The sequence below is a fragment of the Aegilops tauschii genome, chromosome 7 (assembly GCF_002575655.3).
Source record: "Aegilops tauschii subsp. strangulata cultivar AL8/78 chromosome 7, Aet v6.0, whole genome shotgun sequence".
NCBI classification, from domain to species: domain Eukaryota; kingdom Viridiplantae; phylum Streptophyta; class Magnoliopsida; order Poales; family Poaceae; genus Aegilops; species Aegilops tauschii.
The window spans coordinates 74,593,573-74,608,351 of record NC_053041.3 but is presented as its reverse complement, the minus strand read 5'-3'; the positions used below and the strand labels follow the sequence as shown (position 1 = coordinate 74,608,351).

The 14,779-nt window shown below is 42.1% G+C and overlaps 1 protein-coding gene across 1 annotated transcript; it reads left to right on the top strand.

Moving 5' to 3' along the window:
* The first annotated feature begins 9,056 nt into the window (after positions 1 to 9,056).
* On the top strand, positions 9,057 to 12,134 carry LOC120968683 (uncharacterized). Its single transcript, XM_040395623.2, has 12 exons — positions 9,057 to 9,536; positions 9,631 to 9,786; positions 9,883 to 10,086; positions 10,173 to 10,259; positions 10,374 to 10,391; positions 10,483 to 10,768; positions 10,977 to 11,059; positions 11,175 to 11,375; positions 11,459 to 11,587; positions 11,662 to 11,777; positions 11,856 to 11,931; positions 12,018 to 12,134. Exons 1-12 carry the CDS (start codon positions 9,057 to 9,059, stop codon positions 12,132 to 12,134), a joined length of 1,953 nt encoding a protein of 650 aa, XP_040251557.1.
* The last annotated feature ends 2,645 nt before the right edge of the window (positions 12,135 to 14,779 follow it).

The following is a 14,779-nucleotide window of genomic DNA, read 5'->3' as shown; positions in this document are numbered from 1 at the left end:
ATGCTTGACCTTTGGATAATTTTAGGTCAAAGTAACATTTTAGGTTATTAGAAGCACATTGCAGATTGCTTGACCTTTGCATACTATGTTATATGTAGTTAGTAGTATAATTGAATTAATTACTTGTATTGCAGAATGAGGAAGCTGCTGGCAACAAGAGGAAGCTGGACATCGCTGGGTTCGACGACCCGTCTGAGTCTGACGACGACGAGGAGGTAACCCCAAGTTGTTTTTGGTCTGTTTATTAATCTGTGTGAGATGTTGTTTGTTGATGATGCCCTATATGAATGCCTCTAAATTGGAATGTTATATAGTTTATTCATTGATATCATAAAGTTGTGTTGTTTGGTCATTAATTAGCTCTAAATGGCATATTTGTGGTCTTTGATCATGAAACCATATCTGAATGCACATAAATGGAAATATTGTGTTGTTTGTCCATTGAATTATTCTAAAATGGAAAGTTTTGTTGTACTTTCATTAATTCCTCTGAAAGTTGTGTTGTTTGTGCATTAATTAGCTGTAAATGGGATATGTGTGATGTTTTTTCATGAAACCATATATGAATGCATATAAATGGAACTATTCTGTTGTTTGTCCATTAAAATCTTCTAAATGGAACTATTCTGTTGTTTGTGCATTAATTAGCTGTAAATGGGCTATTATGTTTGTTTGTTCATTAACGGGCAAGTAAATGGCAATTATTTGATGTTTGTTAATTACATTACTCTAAATGGGAAGTATGTATTTATGCAAATCATTTGTATGTGCAGTACAACTCTGGAGATGAGGTGGAAGAGTGGAACCACAAGTCCTTCATTGAGCATGAAGCCAACAAGATCAGGGAGAAGGGGAAGGCGGCGTACTACAAGTGGGGCAAGTTCAGGTGCCCATACTGCACCACTAAGCCAATTCCCAAGGATGGGCTGTATGAGCACCTTATGTCGCATGCACGCGGTGTAGCGACGAGTGGGAACGACGTGAAGATCAGGGCAGAGCATGCAGCCCTCCTAAAGGCTATGGGTCCCATCTAGTCACCCTCTGTGAAGCTGGTAGTGGTACTCATCATCAATATAGTTGATGATGTTTAACTTTTGCGCTAGTATGGTTGTGAACTGTGAATCTGGAAGGTGGAAGTCTTTGTGAACTGTTAAGTAGTATGGCAGACTCTTAAGTAGTATGGCAGACTCTTAAGTATGGCAGAGACTTAATTAATCTAGTATGTCTCTGAAGTATATCAACTGTCTAGATGCAGGTCAGCTATGCTTTGTTGCAGTGCTTATATTCTGATGCTGCAATGATCACAGTAGGTGCTTCAATGTTGCTTGACTGATGAGACATGCTGCATACAGTGGGCATGTGCTTGGTAATGGTGTGTGCAAATAACAAGCCTTATCTACATATGATAGATAGTAAAAAACATTGACTTGAGGTTTTCATAAGTTAGCATGATCGAATCTTCCATTACAAATATATTATTAAATTTAGAAAATGTTGAAAATCATTTTTTGTCAATGTTCTTAAGTTAGCATGATTGAATATTCCATTTCAAATATATTATAAAAATTGGAAAATATTGAAAATCCTTTTTTGTCAATGTTCATATGTGAGCATGATTGAATATTCCATTTCAAATATATTTTTAAAATGAGAAAATGTTGAAAATCCTTTTTTGTCAATGTTCATAAGTGAGCATGATTGAATATTCCATTTGAAATACGTTTTTAAAATTAGAAAATGTTGAAAATCTTTTTTGTCAATGTTCATAAGTTAGCGTGATTGAAACTTCCATTTGAAATATATTATAAGAATTAGAAAATTTTGAAAATCTTTTTTTCTCAATGTTCATAAGTTAGCAAGATTGAATCTTCCATTTCTAATATATTTTAAAAAGTGGAAATTTTGGAGGTGGTCGATAAAATCACCGCCTTCTGAAGGGACCATTTGGTCAAACTTACATGGTGATTTTTTGCAGTCAGTCTATAGGGCAGTATAAATTCAAAAAAAATTAAAACTAATATAAAACCTTGGAAACCTAGCTTTGTTTGTTCAAGAGATCATGTGTGCCCAAATTGAGGTGATTTGGTGGTGGTCGAAAAAATCACCGCATTCCGGAGGGGCCATTTGGTCTAACTTAAGTCAGTTTTTGAGCATAGGTGATTTTTTCCACCACCTCCAAATCACTCAAATTTTCTTTTACTTGGTGACCCACATGTGCCAAACATGGCTATGAAAGAAAAAATTTGAAAATATATATTTTACAATGCCCCCTTGAGGTATAGACCGATATTTTGACCAGTCAGTCTAGAGGGCATTATAAATTAATAAAAAATTCAAAAAAATATAAAACCTTGGAAACTAGCTTTGTTTGTGCAAGAGATCATGTGTGCCAAAACTGAGGTGATTTGGAGGTGGTCAAAAAATCATCGCATTCCGGAGGGGCCATTTGGTCTAACTTAAGCCAGTTTTTGAACATACGTGATTTTTTCCACCACCTCCAAATCACCCAAATTTTCTTGTACATGGTGACCCACATGTGCCAAACATGGCTATGAAAGAAAATTTGGAAAAATAATACTTTACAATGCCCCCTTGAGGTATAGACCGATGTTTTGACCAGTCAGTCTAGAGGGCATTATAAATTAATAAAAAATTCAAAAAAATGTAAAACCTTGGAAAACTAGCTTTGTTTGTGCAAGAGATCATGTGTGCCAAAACTGAGGTGATTTGGAGGTGGTCGAAAAAATCATCGCATTCCGGAGGGGCCATTTGGTCTTTTAACTTAAGCCAGTTTTTGAACATACGTGATTTTTTCCACCACCTCCAAATCACCCAAATTTTCTTGTACATGGTGACCCACATGTGCCAAACATGGCTATGAAAAATAATTTGGAAAAATAATACTTTACAATGCCCCCTTGAGGTATAGACCGATGTTTTGACCAGTCAGTCTAGAGGGCATTATAAATTAATAAAAAATTCAAAAAATTTAAAACCTTGGAAAACTAGCTTTGTTTGTGCAAGAGATCATGTGTGACAAAACTGAGGTGATTTGGAGGTGGTCGAAAAAATCATCGCATTCCGGAGGGGCCATTTGGTCTAACTTAAGCCAGTTTTTGAACATACATGATTTTTTCCACCACCTCCAAATCACCCAAATTTTCTTGTACATGGTGACCCACATGTGCCAAACATGGCTATGAAAAATAATTTGGAAAAATAATACTTTACAATGCCCCCTTGAGGTATAGACCGATATTTTGACCAGTCAGTCTAGAGGACATATTTTGTTTCAAACTTGTGTGCAAAATTAGAAATTTGACATATGCAAAAAATTGAATACAAATTAAAAAATTTACTTTGGGTATCCTCACATGGTGGAAATGTTTGGTCCAAATATTTTTAATATTTTTAAATTTAATTTATAATTTGAAAATTTAATGGTTCAAACTTGTTTGCAAAATTTGACATGTGACATATGCAAAAAATTAGACATGTGACATATGCAAAAAAATTAAATAAATAATAAAAAATGCCAACCTACCAACAGCATTTTTATGAAACCCCACGGCCTGCATACGACTAGTAACCCATTGGGCCAGGATGCAGGCCCGCGGTGAATGTATATAAGTTGCCGGTAGGCCCAACGGGGCAGAGAGAGACTGGTTAGGCAATGAGCTGCCTGCTTTAGATAGGAACTTGAGATGATTAGCTCAGGTGGGTTTATAAACCGGTGTGAGCTCCTCTCCGTTGGCGAGGTGGGACTAAACTCCCACCACCCCGAGACAGTGCCTGCCGCGGCTTTGATTTGGGCCTAATTTGGGTGGGCCGTTCCAGGCCGGCCTCACACGCGGTTATCAGCTGGAGAGGGGAAAAATTCCCCATTTCATCTGGCAGATACGAACCCTAGGTCTTTGCTTCTGTTCCCCATTCACTCCGTGTGCTCAAATCTCACATCTGGCGTCGCCGGCGATGGGGGACAAGAAGGGAAGGAGGTCGCGGTCGGCAAGTGATTGCCGCCGCGCTCAAGAAAAGTGGAAGGAGGCAGTTGAGAAGTTTTGTCAGGGTGATCTGGAGAAGAGGGCGAATGTGGAGGAGATCTGCAGCTGGTTTCCCAACTTGTAGATGTTCATCGACCACGGTAGGGGTCTCATCAAAGTGCTTACGGTCAATGAGAAGAAATCGTTGTTTGGTCCTGCTCGAGGAGTTGTTCCAGTCCAGGTTTTCCTCTGGGCTATGAACGAAGCGGAGAACTCCCCGGATCCGCGTCAGCATGCGAGGTGGTACATGTACCGCTCCTGCCGCCGCGCCCCTCCTATTCCAGTGCCAGATCTTGTCGGAGTGTTGCTCGCAGTGCCTGCTCCGGTTGATCAGTCCAATGTTCACTCTGGCAGTGATGTGGAGCAAAGAAAGGATGACAGTGATAGTGAAGATGTGGAGCATAGCGAGGATGAGAGTGATAGCGAAGATGTGGAGCAGAGCAAGGATGAGAGCAGGGAAGAGGAGGTTGTTCTGCTGCTGGACGACAGTGCTGGAGAGGAGGAGCAGGATGATGTTGTCCAGGAGCAGCCGGCGGACGTGCAGATTGTGGGTCCAGGGATCCCGCAGCTCGGAGACAGGACCATGCCAATTGAAGCGGAGACCTACATCCGTATGGGCATTCGTCACTCAAAGCGCATCAGCAAGTTGAAGGACAAGAAAACAGAGTGATGGCATGTCAGTGTCTTCAGTTAGTCTATCTGTGTGAGTCAGTTTGGACCCGTTTGATAGCATACTATGTTCTAAGTTCTTTGAGAATACTTCAGTATTTGAGATTATGTTAGTTTTATTTACAGTGAGCTGTTTGGTTGCCCCTAATAAATGTGATTTTAGTACTGCAGTATTGGGAAAACTATAGTTATTTCTCTGCATGAAAAATGTAGCCCCTAATAGGATTGTTGATTGATCTATTTTGCAGACAAAGGAGCCACAAAAAAGGTGCTGGAGGTGGGAGCAAGACTGCTAGAGCGAGTAGCAAGTGAAGTGTACACAGCGAAGCAGGGGTGGAGAATCAACGTGGCAAGACTGGAAGGATAAAAAAGAAGACTCTACTTCCTGCTGAAGATGTGGCCTTTACTTTGTTGCGATGTTTTAGTAGTTGTTGCTGTTATTTTGCGGTGCTCATGAACTTTGTAAGCCTAGGATGATGGGTTAGGCAGACTGCAGGCCATGCTGGCTTTTGGTTATATAGGTTTATGCTGGCTTGAAGTGGAAATAGAGCATTATTAATGATATATGGATCAGCCAGTTCTTCAACTCTAAGGTTGCGTTAATTTGGTTCTAGATTCAAATACGTAGCTTAACCCTGCAAGGTTAGCGATAAAACCCTAGAACAGTGCCCCGACATGACGCAACGTGTGTATTGTGTCCGAATTCGTGCACACCTTGCCTGGGGGACCACATTGGCCATGCCCACATGCTCCGAAAAAGTTGGGGTCATCTCATGCATGCCTCCACATGAACGATGTACAAGCCGGACCATTCGGGTTTGCCGGAGGGCAAGTTTGAAAGAGGTTTTCCTTGCCGGTCCCACCAAATGATCCCAAACTTTATGCACACCCTACCATGACCATGGCATGCATGTGGGAGCAGAATTCATACACCACGGCCTCATTTTTGTTGAAATCCCATTAATAGCCATGTGTATTACATGTAAGTGAGCATGTGTAAAATTTATTAGGTGATTTGAAGGTCAAAACATTAACTTGTCATATATGCAAAAAAATGTGTATTGAATGCAAGTGAGCATGTGTATAATTTAGTGTGTGATTTGAAGATCAAAACACATGGCAATATGCCAAAAAAAGTGCCCACCTACCAGAGCAGGAGAATTCATACACCACGGCCTGCATACGACTAGGAACCCAGCCGTTCATGGGCCAGGATGCAGGCCCGTGGTGCAGAATATCTCTACTGCTAGTAGGCCCCACGGGGCAGAGGGGCCGAGAGTTAGGCAATGTACTGCCTGCATATGATAGGAGCTTGGGAGGGGAGTCGCAGCCGGGTATATAAACCGGTGCGGCGCTCTCTCGCTTGGCGAGGTGGGACTAAACTCCCACCACCCCACGGCTGTCCGCTGCGCTGTGCCTTGCGCGGCTCTGCCTTGGGCCCAATTCGGGCGGGCTGGCCCAGGGCAGCCTTACCCGCGCACTGATCTGTTTTATATTCTCTTTGTTTTTCACTTCTTAACTCCAAAATTTATTTTCTTGTTTATATTTCTAATATTTAAAATCAAATCTCTTTTTTCTATATTATTTCTAACAGTGTTTACTAAAATTAAAAAAATATGCCAAATTTTGTTGTGTTTTATTTCATTTGTTCGTTCTCGTTTTTATATTGATAATATTTACGAAATATAAACTAAAATGGTGTGTTTTATTTCAATTCTTCATTCTAATATTTCTTATCTTTATTATATTTGAAATGTTTTTAGTTTGTAAAATAAAATGTTCTGTTTTATTTCACTTCTTCATTCTAATATTTGCTCTCTTCTTTATATTTGAAATATTTTCAAAATGTAAGATAATATGTTATCTTTTATTTCACTTCTTCATTCTAACAGATCTTATCTTTTTTACATTTGAATTGTTTTTTAAAATCCTAGTAAATGCATCGAGTGTCGGAAATCGATGAGAATTGGCATGCATGATGTCCATGGTCATCCCGTTGTGTGAAAAAAAATTGGGGCCATTTGGTTGAGTCCAGAAAAACAACGTCCTTCGGGCTCCCCCTACGGCAGACCCGAATGATGGTGATTGCACATGTGCTATGTGCTGGCCTGCATGAAATGACACCAAACTTTGGCACCATGTGAGGATGCCCAATGTAGGCCCCCATGCAACATCTGAGCCATTCCTGACACTGAACGAACATTGTGTCACGTCCGGGCAGCGTTTCGGGTTCTTTTCGCCGGCAAAATCCTAGTAAATGCATCGAGTGTCGGAAATCGATGAGAATTGGCATGCATGATGTCCATGGTCATCCCATTGCGTGAAAAAAATTTGGGGCCATTTGGTTGAGTCCAGAAAAACAACGTCCTTCGGGCTCCCCCTACGGCAGACCCGAATGATGGTGATTGCACATGTGCTATGTGCTGGCCTGCATGAAATGACACCAAACTTTGGCACCATGTGAGGATGCCCAATGTAGGCCCCCATGCAACATGTGAGCCATTCCTGACACCGAACGAACGTTGCGTCACGTCCGGCCAGCGTTTCGGGTTCTTTTCGCCGGCAAAATCCCAGTAAATGCATCGAGTGTCGGAAATCGATGAGAATTGGCATGCATGATGTCCATGGTCATCCCATTGCGTGAAAATTTTTTGGGGTCATTTGGTTGAGTCCAGAAAAACAACGTCCTTCGGGCTCCCCCTACGGCAGACCCGAATGATGGTGATTGCACATGTGCTATGTGCTGGCCTGCATGAAATGACACCAAACTTTGGCACCATGTGAGGATGCCCAATGTAGGCCCCCATGCAACATTTGAGCCATTCCTAACACCGAACGAACGTTGCGTCACGTCCGGGCAACGTTTCGGGTTCTTTTCGCCAGCAAAATCCTAGTAAATGCATCGAGTGTCGGAAATCGATGAGAATTGGCATGCATGATGTCCATGGTCATCCCATTCTGTGAAATTTTTTTGGGGCCATTTGGTTGAGTTGAAATAATTATTTGATATCAAAATTTTCTAATATGAAAAAGAAAAGAAAAAAGTACATGAAACGAGCCCCTCATCGCTCAAAGAGAGGAGCAACTGCGATTTGTTACACAATTCCCGGATCGGAATCTACAAAAAAAACTCGAGCGTGGGAAGCCTATCCCTTTAATTTAGGAGCACGTACTGCCTCTCCTCAACTAAGGAAGGCAAAGATCACGGGCGTTCTATCCCTGGTGGTTACGACGACCTAGGAGATCCTCCTCCTCCTATTTAGTCTCGGCATCGTCTTTCATGTCGTCTACGACGGCTCCTACCGCCGAGTCGACGACAGCTGCGTCCCTAGCATCGGCCCAACCCCAGCAAGATCGTCGAGAACATCCAGGTCGTCAGCGCGTGCTGGCCGTCGTGGACGAACTGCGTCCACGTTACAACGCCGACAACTTCCATCTTCATCGAGCGATCCAGTATGTTGGCAACCGTACCGCATCCATGATGCTTTTCTTTGTGCGTGTGTTAGATTCGATAGGACTAAGATTAATTAGCGCATAATCTTCGCATTACATCTGTTGGAGTAGATGTTTTTTGTTTGTGCGTGTATTAGATTAGATAGGCCTATGACACTAGATTTGTTTGTGCGTGTATTTGATTAGATAGCCCTACGATTGCAAATTAGTTTCTGCATGTTGTTTGTTGTCTTTCACTTGTAGGTTGGATTGATGAATAAACAACAATTTTTTATCAGTGTTAGTTATAGCATAGTCACTTTAAGTTATAGCAATGCCCTAAGACATGCATGTTGCAACTATGAGACGCCGACTAATATTGTATGTGATGCACGTTTGTTTGATGCATGTTCCAGTATGCATAATTTCGTTTTTTTCTTTTCAATTTACTGTTAATTAGGCACTGTCACCGATCCTTATATCTATTTGTACAGTACCATATGAAAATAAATGATTAGATAAATTATGTTGCTTTTTATTATGAAACTAATTGGTTAAATAAGTACTTGTTAAACTGTCATTTTATGTGCTGCACGTGTCTCTGCTGAATGTTTCAGTATGAATAAATTATGTTGTATAGTTTTCTATCTACTGTGGGATAGTGTATTCCATTATTATGTTTTATGCAACAATATGTTAGGAAAAAAGTTGATTACATAATTTATGGTACTATAACCAAGTATATTTTTTAACAGGATGGATGAACTCAACGGAGAAATTGTTTGCGCCGTAGAAAAATGGTGCAAACTTATTGCCGGTCTATCTTCCGGTCAACGGGCCGCACTTGCCGAAACACCACTCCATAGCATGCTTCAGATACCTTCGCTGAAGATGCGTACACTGTTGACCCGGTACATGGTTGAGATATTTGATCCTAGCAAGGGCAGATTCATTGTACAAGACTTGGTTGGCGAAGTGTCTCTCGGTGCCGTGGATGTTGAGTGCATCTTGGCCTTGGAGAACCACGGACTGTCGGCAGAAGGTATTCTCGGTGAGGAAGGTGAGGATGTTAAAGATCGAGTGCCGCCTCAATTCCTGAGCAAGACCACAGGTAACATAGTCATCGATGATCTGATTGTGGACATCACAAAAAATAAATCTGCCGACGACGATTTCCTTCGGAGAGTTGTCCTCGTGTTGCTTAGAACAGTTCTTGCTCCCATGTCGAGCAAGACTGTACCAAAGCAATATTACGCATTGGTGGACGATGTGAAGCGTATATCCAAGATTAATTGGAATGCATTCACCCTCCGGGTTCTGCTAGACTGCCTTCGCAACGTGAGGAAAGGCAAACACCTCCGCCAATGGCCGAGAGGGAACTTAGCTCTCCTGCAGGTACACCTTTCAGACTTGTACCATTGCAAAAAAAAATATGATTGCTAATTTACCTGCTGTATAGTACTAATTGTAATTTTTCATATTCATGTAGTACCTGTACTGGGAGAAGGTTCAGCCTCTGGAAGGTGAATGCGCATTCAATTCTAGCTTGTCCATGGAATCTCTAATGAGGAATTGGACCGAAGCTGCAGCCTCAAGGAGAGACAAGTTTGATTATGACCAAGGCCGTGGCCGTGGTAACATCAAGGTAATTCATTACGTTGGGTACTTCTTAACTTTTATATAACATAATTAGTTGTATTAATATTTTTATTGATCACATATACTTGTATTTCACATGCAGATTGAAGACAACATAACCAAGGAGTATAGGGCGCAGGAGCGCAAAGTACCCGAACCAGAAAAGCCAAAAATGAAGCCCGCCGTTGGTGCGGCAAAGAAGTCCAAGTTAGCGTCAAACGCGGACGAGATGATGAACCTCATCATGAAGCGGTGTATGGATTACATACGCAGCCAAATGAAGGAAATACCAGAACAAGTAGCCGAGGTGACACACCCTTAATTCTATGTTTACAACATTTTTGAAGTTGCAAAACCGTGCCGACATTAATTAATATTTTTTATGTAATGCAGAGATTGTTAGAGAAGTTGAACCAAAATGGTGTGATGTACAAGCCAGCGGCTGCTGCGGCTTCCGGCAACAACGATGCCGACCTAGAAGTGGATTCCTTTGAGAATGGTCCGCCAGAAAAAAAGAATTCGTGTACAAGGATGACTCTGACGGTCTAGAGCCGGTGATTGATTTGACACAGCCTGACGCCTGTTGTAAACCAGAACAACGATGATGAGGAAGTATGTTTTCATTTATTTGTCTTCATTTATCTCAATTATGCATCTTCATTTTCGTTAACTGAACCTATCACATTATTTTTTTGTTAACTAGAAAACACCTGCCAAGTTAAATGTTGACAAGACAACGAAGCCTACTGATGAGTGCGGCGCAACACCGGAGAACCCTTGGATTGTAGGTAATTCTCCTCGAGCAGAATCGTCCGACATTGACATTTCTGCAAGTTCTATCGACAGGATGGTGGGTAAGAGCAAGGGGAAAAAGTCTGCAGCAACTGCAAAAGAAGACGATGTTATATCCGGGAAGCGCCGACGGACTGTTCCCAAGAAATTTGAATCCCCCTTTAAACTTGACAAGCCCGGCAAGCGAAGCGCTCGCGGTACTAAGCCATCCGGCAACACTACCGCAACTAGAGGTACCGTTAGTAGCTATCTTAGTGCTTAATTTACTACCATTTCATGTACTCACCGTTCGTGACGTTCGTAATTTATCATGCAGCTCTGTTTAGTGACAATGACATGGAAGGCTCTGTTAAGGATGATTTGACACCGGACTCATCGATGCTGCTGTTGCGTTTGTGGAGGCAGCTGCTCGGTCTGAGAAGAATATGACAAAAAGAGTTTACTACAATGAACGTGGCACCTCTGTGACTGTGGAGAGTATACGACCGGTACTTGAGCATACATGGCTGGAGGATGACGTAAGATCTATTACCATGTCCTGCTATTTAAGTGCATAATCTAGGTGTCACTTATGAAAATAAAATGTTCTATTATTTTACGCAGATTATCGATGCTTATCAGACACATTTGGCTCTGCGCATTGGTCATGATCGGCACCTCTGTCCAGCCTGGAGGTCCAAATACCTTGTTGATCGTGCTAAGGCACGAGACAACCCTAAACCGTCGAAATACAACATGGATAGTGCGCTAAGCAGAGCTGGAGCAGTACGTAGGGTTCTGGACGAGTATACCGTCCGTGATAAGGTACGATATGTTCTTACTAGTTCATTAACACTCATTTCAACAAGCATAATTGCATCTGATTACAAATGTGTTCCACATTTCAGTCGTTTATCCCGTTGAACGTCGGCAATACACACTGGATCACCATGGTGATGCACAACCACAAGAAAGAATTCCGAGTTTTTGATTCGCTCTATCCTCTCGAGTTCTCTCTTGACACTGTGAAAGCACTGGTACTCTCCCCGACATTGAGCATTCTTCATATGAAATGTTATATGGTTTCTCACTACTACTTTCTTTCAAATAGCGACTAGCAATAGCAATTGATATGGAAGAGGCAAACCGTATTACACCTGGCAAATATCCAGACGTCACTAAGTGGCCTATCATACCTCAGATCGACATGCCACTACAAGAGGACGGGTGAGTTATGGTTCATCATTTTCTACTTACGAAAGACATGTTCGTGTGCACGATGACTAATGTTTGCATATATATTAGGAACTCTTGTGGCCTTTTTGTGATTGAAGTTATGGAGCATTGGGACGGGGATCGATGGACCGCCGATTTTACCCAGGTAATTTGTCTTCTTTGCTCATACACTTGTACAATTGTCGTATAATATCAACTTCTATTCATTAAACCTTGTTCTAAAAATTGCAGGGCACGGTTAATGCAAGGAGAAGGCGTCTCATCGCCGAGTTGGTTCTCTCACCTACCAACACGCTCGAATGTGTGAAGAACAAAATCCGCGACATCGCAAAGAAAAGCAAGGCGTGAAGACATCATACATGATTCAAGATTCTAGTTTCAGTCGTTTGTTTTAAGTCCGGAAGCACATTTCCCGGCATGGACAACTTTGATTTTCTATCATTCATGTAATAAGCACTATACCATGGATTTTGTGTGGATTTTTGGTCGCTCACACATACTTGTGTATGTGTAATGCAGTCAGTCTATACGCTTCGTACCAATAAATTTTTGCTTCCCTTCATTTGTTCTACCTTAATGTTTTTTGCTGCTGTGTTCATTCTTTTCTTCCATGGAAGAGTAATTCATTTCCTTTTTACTTTTGCATATTTTTTTGATTTGATTTGGCATTATTCAACAATAAGAAAAAAAGTTGATAAATTCCTTTTTGTTTGCCTGAGAATCAACCTCGGCTGTCGTGCCATCCGGTGTGGGATCCCGCGCCCGAGACAACGACAGATCCGGTCCCAGCGCGGGCGACCCAGTCGACGAGCGCCAGTTGTCGCGGGGGGACGCGCCAGGTCCGGTCCCGCCCGACCGCTCGGTGGAGACAGCCCGCGTGTTGGACGCAGACGGGCCACCCGTGGATTCTGCGGTTGGTGGAGTAGGCAGATCCGTCTGGGATCCCGTGCGCATGATTGCCGCTGGATCTCTCGGGATCGGCGTCCACAGGTGGATCTTCCTCGTGTCTTGCGCCAGACTCCCTTGGCGTTATGTGTTGCTTCAAATCTCGTTGCATAGTTTTTTTGCTGCATTTTTGTTAGCCTTTTCCTTTTCTGCATCATGAAGATCAGGATCAGTAGCACCATCAATCACATGATCAACTACTATTTCGCCCCCTTGATCAGTACGATTTAGAGCTCCGGTGGAAGCAAAATAATTTCAGTGCTTAGCCAAGAACCCGCATTAGGATGCAGGTCAAACAAGGGCAAACTATTTCGAAAGTGATATAATTTATTGGTTAATATAATATACTTAGACCTTACACAAATGAACTGGCCACAATGCAGATAGGACTTGATCATTCTGTTCAACAATAAACCACAAAACATACTTAAAATTCATCACAAATCTCCTTCAGCTTCTTGATCTTATCAACGTTCCCATGTTTCTGTTTGAGAAAATCTACAATAATATACTCAAGTTTTTTCTTCTCTTGCTTCAGCTGGTCCCTCTCTCTCATCACTTGGTCTCTCTCTAGCACCACCCGGTCCCGGTCTTTCTCAGCCTTTACCCTCAGGACCTGATGTAGATTGGCACAACCATGATCTGCCATCTTATTCTTCTCCAACTCCTCTTTGAGATCGCTAAGTGACAATCTTGCATTGCCCAACTGCGTGAGAGCATCCTCCTTATCAGCCACCAGTTTAGCAAAGTCCATTTTGAAAAATCTCAGCTCTTCCTCCGTCCTCCTCTTTTCTCCAATTAACATGCATTTTTCTTCAGCATTCTTAATATTCTGTCTCAGCTTCTCGTCATACATGCTCCACAGTTCTCTCAGGCAGAACTTCGTAGCCACTGACCACTCCGGGTCTACCCATTCCACATAGTTACATTTCACTTCTTCCTACAGTATGAAAAAATATGGTCTCAATCATATATGCACAAATGCAATACAATTACATGCAATGCACTAAAAATATGGTCTCAATCATATAAACACAAAATGTAGCATGCAATGATATACATATATATATATAGATCAATTAACTACAAGTATATGCTATTATGTGCTAAAACAAATATTAGACCGTAAAAAAACAACATAAATACGAACTTTGTAAATGCACAAATTAATTGAAATGTATGCAATTTTGGGCAGAACAATGGATTACCGCGAAGTAAATCGAGCACGAGGTAATTTAAACATATATTTACAGTACGGAACAACATACCTTCTGACCACATGCAAGAAAACGTCTGCCAGTGTCCAAGGAATCAAAAGCAACTAGCCTGACGCAAGGATCTCGATGCAGACAACGAGAAGACAGATCGTGAGCAATGCCACTCCATTCATAGCAAGGGATAGTCGTAGGAAGCTAAACGAAACAACAGAGATAATGCACAAATCAACGCCCTGCGTTAAATACCGGAAATGAAGAACTCTAACCCTAAGCCTAGCACTATTTGGAGATTATATAGTAGGAGCGTACCTGCAGGCTAGTCACGGATTCGCCATCCGAAGAAGAGCTCGACTCGTCGCTCCACGAAACCATGGCGTAACGTGACCGGCGGCAAGACGTGGATCGGTGGCGGCAGCGGCGGCGGTGGTTGCAGTGGATAGATAGAACGCGCGTGGAGATCGCGAGGGAAGAACCGCCCCGACCAGGTGGCTAGCGCGGCCCATTTAAACGGGCTGTAATCAAAATAAAAATTGTTAAATGGGCTCGGCAATGGGAGCGGCCGTGTGTCGCGCCGTCTTACGGCATCCGTCACCCCCCCTCCACGTCATCGCGACAAGCGGCCCGAGTTACACTACAAGCCATAAAATGGTGGGTTTTTCTTTTCTTTATAAGGGGAAATGGTGGGTTTTTGGTACGAAGTCTATACTATAGACCAAAGTGAGCTGGTATCATCTATATCTAAATGGTGGTGAACCAAAGGAGTGAATTTTTTTTAATTATTACCACACATAATTACATCTTCTATATCTAAACAACTAGCCACCACTAACC